The 7781-nt window shown below is 45.1% G+C and overlaps 1 protein-coding gene across 1 annotated transcript; it reads left to right on the top strand.

Moving 5' to 3' along the window:
• The first annotated feature begins 4369 nt into the window (after window positions 1-4369).
• On the top strand, window positions 4370-7120 carry LOC122944999 (E3 ubiquitin/ISG15 ligase TRIM25-like). Its single transcript, XM_044303776.1, has one exon. It carries the CDS (start codon window positions 4496-4498, stop codon window positions 6131-6133), a length of 1638 nt encoding a protein of 545 aa, XP_044159711.1. The 5' UTR covers window positions 4370-4495; the 3' UTR covers window positions 6134-7120.
• Window positions 7121-7781: the final 661 nt, after the last annotated feature.

A 7781-nucleotide genomic window follows, 5' to 3' on the forward strand; every position in this document is an offset into this window, starting at 1 on the left:
TCCATCAAATTCTTTAAAATATTTACTCCCAAATACCTAAAACTACTATCTCTATCCACTTGGTGAACTACATTACTCCTCTCACCTACCTCGTCCCCTAACAACATCAAGTGAGATTTTTCCCAATTTATTTTAAGTCCTGAATAATATCCAAATCTCTCAATTATTTCCATCAGTTTCTCCATCTCCTAATCAACATTCGCCAAAAACAACAAGATATCATCCGCATAGAGCATTATTTTCTCCCTTACATTACCGTAGTGAAACCCCTTAATACTTTCATTCTCTAATAATTATCGCTAGTGGTTCTATTGCAATTACGAAGAGCAACTGCGATAGGGGACATCCCTGCCTAGTGCCCCTAAGAAGGGACATCACCCCATTCACAGCCCCCCTCGCTGTAGGATGTGAATAAATCAATTTAATCCAACCTATAAAATACTCCCCAAAGCGTTTGCGATCCTCCCACAAATATTCCCACTCTATACAATGGAAAGCCTTGATTGCTTTTTTACTACTTTGATCTTTATTTGCTTCCATGTTCATAAATAATCTTCTAATATTAGAATATATCAATCGCCCAGGAATAAACCCTGTTTCAGCCTCTTTTATTATAGTTTTTATTACTTTTGTTAACCTGTCTGCCAATACCTTGGCTAATAACTTGATATCAGAGAGATGGCTCTATACGACTCCAGCCTTAATGGATCCTTTCCAGGTTTAGGAATCAAAATACCAGTGGCTTCTTTAATTGATTCAGGTAATTTATTTGATCTCTTGGCCTCAACGAGGGTCTCCATTAATTACTGAAGAAGAACTAAACTAAATTCCTTGTATTCCTCCAAAGTAATCCCATCCCCTCCCGGAGCTTTCTTATCTTTTTGTTGAATTTCGAGCTCTCGCTAACTCCTCCAGCTTTATACTCTCTTCCCACTGAATCTTATGAGCTTCTGCAAGCTTCCTGAAGGGGACATCATCCAGGTATTGACATAACTCGTCCCTTTTATATCTAATTTTAGATTTATAGAATTCTTCAAAATATTTACTAAACAAAATATTAATCTGTTCTGGGGATTTAACTATTTGCCCTTTATTATTTCTTATTGGACTTTTCCAACTTTTTTTTTTTTGTTGATTAATAATTATGGTAACCATAAGCTTACCCGCTCTTTCTCCATCTGCAAAAGACCTAACCCTCCTGAAAAACATGGATGTTTGTATTTTTTCCATATGTACTTCTTTAACCGTATAATTTAGTTTTTCCCAGTTTCTGAAATTTTCCAATGAGGGGTCTTCTGCACAGAGTTTTTGGGCATCCTTTAGTGGCATACATAGAGAAGTAAGGGCCCCATAGCAAAGATCTAACCAGGCCCCCCACACAGGACAGACGCCCCTAGCATCCTTTAATTTCTGTAGTTTTACCATTTACTTTACATTTTTTCCAATTATTACTTGCTTGCATAATTTTCCCCTCATGAACGCCTTTGCCGCATCCCAAATCCACAGTTTCTTAGCAGAATCCCTATTAATACAAAAAAAGGACTTCAATCCCTCCATAATACTGTTCTTATCATTCAACAAATTGAACCAATGGGGATTAAATGTAAAAACCCTTGAGATCTGTTTTTCCAAGGACACAATCTCCATTACAATCGCGCCATGATCCGACATAAACACAGGAACATACTTTACACTTATTTCATTCCTTTCCAGCAGTTTCCTATTACCGAGGATCGCATCTCTCCTAGACCAGGACTAATGCGTCCTTGAATAACAGGAAAACACCTTTTCTTCAGGATTATATAAACGCCAGATATCGTTCCAGCCAAAGTCCAATAATAACCTGGAAAAATTTAGTATTATGGTGTAAACCTTTGCCCTTGGACAATCTATCTATACTTGGGTCCAACGCAGTATTATAGTCCCCGCTGCTACTAATACACAATCTTGTTTCTCAGTCATATAGTTATACAACTCATATAGTACATCAGGTGTATATGGAGGTGGTAGATATATATATATATGTATATTTGCTATTACCAACACTATATCATTCACTCTACACTGTAAGCAGAGATTCCTGCCACAACCATCCGCCTTTTGCAATATACTCAGAGATAACTTTATTATGTACTAGAATAGATGCGCCCCTTGAATATGATGTATATATTGAATGGTATCGTGCACCTATCCATCAATTCCTTGTCCATATGTGTTTCCTGAAGGCAGATGATGGCCGGCAAGTACCTCCCCATCCAGTCAAAAATAGCAAATCTTTTCAACTTTTCTCTTAACCCTCGTACATTAGCAGAAATAATTCTTACATTGAAAAAAACTTTAAAAAAACTCTCTCTCTCTCGGGGAAAACTTGATCCCTCCCCCAAACAGCTCCCCCCATTTTGCCCCCGATCTATATTAACATAGAGCTGGATTAACATGCACGGTATACTCCATATACCCCCCACCTCCAAGTAAGCATATTAACAATTACTACATTTGGCGCAGGCCCTTTAAATCTGCCCATTCACTTGCTTCTTGAGGGGACTGGAAGACGACCATTTTGTCCTGATATTCCACCCGGAGTTTAGCTGGAAACATCAAACTATATTTAACCCCATCCTGCCTAAATCTCTTTCTTATGTCAGTATATTTTTTCCTTTAGGCGCTGGTAGCCATTGAAAAGTCCGGATATGCTCTTAGTTTTGTCCCATCTATTTGAAGCTCCTCAGAGGCTCTAACCTCCCTCCACACAGCCTCCCAGTCTCTATAAGAAGCGAAGTCAGAATTGTTCTGGGATATTCTCCCGGTTTTCTCCGCTGATTTGGGACTCTGTGCGCTCTCTCAATAATTAAGGAGTTGAACAGCGTCCCAGGTTTACAGGTCTCCGTTTTTCCATAAAACCGACACAATCCGAACCTTCCTCTCCCTCTGGTGTTCCTACCCATCTCAGTTTATTCTCCATGGCAGCAGTAATTTGTTTTAGAGATTTTACATCTTTCTCCAACTTAAATAATAAATCTTCCCCCGGTGACAGTCTACTGTCCAATTCCTGCATTCCCTCAGCGTTGTCCAATCATCTGTAATTAAGGTCCCATCTGTCTGGATGCCCCCAATCTGTATCACCACCTTCCCCATCACACTCTAACCTCGTAACCGGAGATACAATTTCTTTCACCATTTTCGGGTCGGAGTCTCCCTTTTCTTGCTCCACTACTTTCCCTTCAGTGGTATCCAAATGTATATTTTCTCCCAAACCAGGCTCTTCTCCTCCCCCTATCTCATTCCCGGGGTTGGGGGTTCTTAATGGAGAGGATGAGGGGGTCAGATATTTACTTACAGCATTTTGTTTCTGTCATGTATCTGACCCCACTCCCGTTAGCGATCGCCTGTTAGCATTGTTAGTATTAGAGCCATGTTGCTCATCTCTTTTCTTGGGCGGCATTTTCAGCAGGTGTAATAGGAGGACAAATGCAAAGTCGCGGCCTGTTAATAAATACACTGGTTAATGATCTGTCAGTCCGGGTTTAGTACACCGTTAGGAAGGTACTAGGTTGGTAAGGATGTTACGGCAGAGTCCCAAAACCAAGTTAGTTTCTGAATGGATAGGGGGTAGAGGATAGAGAGTTACTGAAAGATCCCTAACACAGTGATGAGTAATTATATAAATCTGTGATTCAATAACTGGAGGAGAGAAAACGGATTGTTCAAAACAGCAAATACAAAATTGCAAACTGAGACGTCCTCTTTCTTGGCTCAGTGCAAACAAATACCCTTTATCCCGGCTCCCTATTTATACGCACTTTCCTCCTCTCTTCCTCTTATTGATTATACCCCCTCTGCTTAGCTTACCGGACTCGATGAGAGCCAACAGCCCTGTTTTCACCCGATTCTCCTCAGGAATGTCCCAATGGCAGCCGCAGCACCTTCAAAAAATCCACCTCCAAAAGCCAACCAACCTATACCACCAACGGGGCAAAACACCAGGAGACCAGGACCAGGACGAGCCACCGCTGACTTCACTGCATCCGACTCTAGCCGGGGAGACCGAGCCACAATAGCTCATAGACGAGGCGTCTCCCACCTGCTTCACATGGACGGCCCGCGTACTACAGATCACCGAGGTGAGAGAGGGGATGGAGCTAGCGTCCCGCATCAGACGCACTACATGTGCACACTGAATACATTCAGCTTGATTCCTGAGAAGATTGCACTCGCTGCTCCTCAGGATGGAGCCCATCATCAACCTACTACAGGGGTCACCTGTAATACTCCACATGTCTCATTATCCCGACTGGAGGAGACAGAGGTGAAGTTTCCTTTACTCTCCCCAACATTTCTGATTGACTCTTCTTTTATTTGTACTGACGTTTAGTGTTTTTTTTTTCTCAATGGAATGCAATCTCTGAGCTGCAGGGGTTAATTCTTCTACAGGAGCTCTCCGCCCTCTTATCAGAAGAGACTTTTGCACTTTCGATTCCTGCTCCTCAGTACTACAATGGCGTCTGCTGATCTGAGGGCCGAGCTGGACTGCTCCATCTGCCTGAGCCTCTATACAGACCCCGTATCCCTGAGATGTGGACACAACTTCTGCCGCTCGTGTATTGTGAGTGCGCTGGATGCACAGGAGGCAGCTGGAGTGTATTCCTGTCCTGACTGCAGAGCAGAATATCCAGTGCGTCCGGCCCTGGAGAAGAACAGGAAGCTGAGGAACATAGTGGAGCGTTTCTTATCTGCTCGGCCTGATATGGAGGAGACCGGGATCTTCTGTACTTACTGTACTAAGTCTCCTGTACCGGCTGTGAGGACATGTCTGCAGTGTGAGGCCTCGTTCTGTGGAGAACACTTGAGTAGACACAGTAAGTCATCAGAACATACTTTGGTTGAACCTACTGCTACCCCGAAGGAAAGAAAATGCTCCACACACAAGGAGGTGCTGAAATACTATTGTCCTATAGACACCGCCTGTATCTGTGTGTCCTGCTGTCTGGTCGGCGAGCACAGGGGACATAACGTGGAGCTACTGGACGTGGCCTCTGAGAAGGAGAAAGAGAAACTGAGGAAATATCTGGAAGAACTAAACCCACAAAAAGCAAAAATTCAGACGAAACTTCCGAATCTGCAGGATCGTCAGAGGAATATCCAGGAGAAGGCCTCTGATAAGAGGAAGAACGTCAGGAAGTTATTTATGGACATTAAGGAACAACTGGAAATGGCAGAAAAGAAAGCGCTGAGCGAGATCTCCAGGCAGGAGGAGAAGATTGTGTCCCAGATATCTGATCTGATCAAGAAGCTGGAAATAGAGGAGGGCGAGCTGTCCAGGAAGATGCGTCACGTGGAGGAGATGTGTCATGTCACCGACCCAATAAGACTCCTACAAGAAAGTGACATTACAGTATGTGGTCATGGAGATGATGAGGACACAGGGGGAGATGGTGGAGAGGGCAGGTCTGAGGATGATCTGGATGAGGTTCTGATCTCACTGACCTTACACCGATCTATGAGGGATATTGTCACCAATGTCGCATCAGAGCTCGGGCTCCATGTTCCAGACATATTGCTGGATGAGGACACTGCTCATAGATCTGTGAAGATATCAGAAGATCTGAAAACAGCAACAGAAGAGGAAGAGGAAAAAGAAGAGGAAGAAGAAGAGGAAGAAGAAGAGGAAGAAGAAGAAGACGAGGAAAAAGAGGAGGAAGAACAGGACAAACCAGAATCACCGGGAAGGTTCCTGTATTATGCCCAGGTGTTAAGCAGATGTGGCCTCTCCTCAGGAAGACATTACTGGGAGGTAGAGTGGGACCAGATAGGAGAATGTGGCATCGGAATGTCCTATCCCAGTATAGAAAGGGAAGGAGATGAGTCTTGTATTATATGTAATGATAAATCTTGGTGTCTGGTTATGTTTGGTGCAGAATGTGAAGTGTGTCACCACTCAGTCAGATCCCCCCTCAGTGTAGATACAACATGTCCTAGATTTGGGGTCTTCTTAGACTATGAGGCCGGGCGTCTGTCCTTCTATCAGCTGTGTGACCCCATCAGACACTTACACACCTTCACCGCCTCCTTCTCTGAACCCCTACATGTTGTCTTCTGTGTGTGGGATGGAGCCTCTGTTAAAATAATAAGCTGAGGCTGATGCGTCCACGTCCCGTTATAATCTCCGCCTATAAGTCACTATATAGCGCTGTATGGGCGGAGCCTCCGATCACACAGTGTATATGGCGGCTCTATGGGGGGGGGGGTTACTGTACGATTATTTTATATTCCTTGGAGATCAGATCCAGAATCGATGCTTGAGACAAATGAGAAGTTACGTCGTCTGCACACGAGTTCAGGTGAACGCACATCAGACCCGCAGCGTATCCGCACCAATACCTGCAATGTGTGATCACGGTTTTTGGTGCGGATAAGATGCGGTTTTCCACTGAAAAGGGTGAAATCCGCAGCTACAACCACAAACATAACTGACGGGCCGCAGATCTGGGAATCCGCACGGAAATAATCGGCGAAGTGTACGTGATCGGGGGAATCTCATACACTTTGCTGGTGCTGTAATTCGGTTTTTCCACATGGTAATTCGCGTGGAAAGACTGAGCGTATTCCGCAGCGTGCGCAGATGGCCTTCGGGTACAAGCGCACGGTGCGTATTACCTGCTGGTTTTCCAGAGTGAAATAATACCGCCTAAGCAGATGGGATTCCCAGTATCTCATCTACACGGAGCGGAAGTTTCCTGCGTCAGGAGTGACCTGCGGAGCGGATCTGGAGATCTGCGGCCGGTGGATTGTCCGTGCGGATTTCTCCCTTTACAATGCAGAGGGGGAGATCTGGGGAAATCCGTGTCAGGATCTGCAGGTAACAGGTGTGGATCCTGGAGCGGAGATACACCGCCGAGTGCACGTACCTCATGGGGGCATCATTAACCCTTCCCCGTCCTCCACTGAGGTCGCTGTAGGGGCTTCTTTATGTTTCGGGGACACATTTGGGGAACATATAATTATTAATCAGCTTTTCCTATTTCTGTAGAGATGTGACAATGTGACGCTTCTTTCCGCACTATACGCGGCATTTGTTGTGTTTTTTCCCTTTTTATGGAATAAATGTCTGACTACTTCTGTCCATCAGAGTTGTCGGTCCTAGTCATCTGGGTGTCTGTGGTCTCCTCCGCCATCATGTCTGTTATAACCACAGGTAATGAGTTCTGCAATACACTGGATCTGTACAGCGCCACCTGCTGTTCTCTTCCTTATCTTTGGCCGGTCGCGCTGAGCTGGTCGCACGCGCTCAGTTTAAGGCGACGTCTACACGACGAGGTGTCTTGGTCCCAACTCTATACATTGTTAGTGTGAGAACATACCGCGCGCTCCGTATTGTGCCGCCTATAGAGCTCCCATTGTTGTGCTCGCCGCCTGGACTCAGCACTTTTCTAACTATCCCTTGTAATGGTCGCCTTCCCTGCGGCGCAGCATGTCGGACGGCGCCCGCGCTACGTTACTGTCGGCCGCACTTCGCCATGTCTAGTGATTAATACCGTACGGTTTTCATGCACATTCTGTTCTGTTGTTAGCAGCATTATATGGCGGTGTATGTGGCTCGGGGTGCGGCTTTCTAATACTTCCCTCTCTGTGTCGCTGAACTATTGTAGAGCAGCCGCGCAGCGACCGCCTCACGTCCTGGAGGCACGAGGTTCCTGGCGCCTCTCAGTGTAACTGACGCTTTTCTTCCCTGGAGGGTTTTATTTTCTGCTTCTCATTTTCATTTTTCTGTTTGTCGTCCTGCG

The sequence above is a fragment of the Bufo gargarizans genome, chromosome 8 (assembly GCF_014858855.1).
Source record: "Bufo gargarizans isolate SCDJY-AF-19 chromosome 8, ASM1485885v1, whole genome shotgun sequence".
Taxonomy (NCBI): Eukaryota; Metazoa; Chordata; class Amphibia; order Anura; family Bufonidae; genus Bufo; species Bufo gargarizans.

Coding starts and splice junctions, on each gene's coding strand:
- LOC122944999 (XM_044303776.1), top strand. CDS start 4,496: ATGGCGTCTGCTGATCTGAGGGCCGAGCTGGACTGCTCCATCTGCCTG.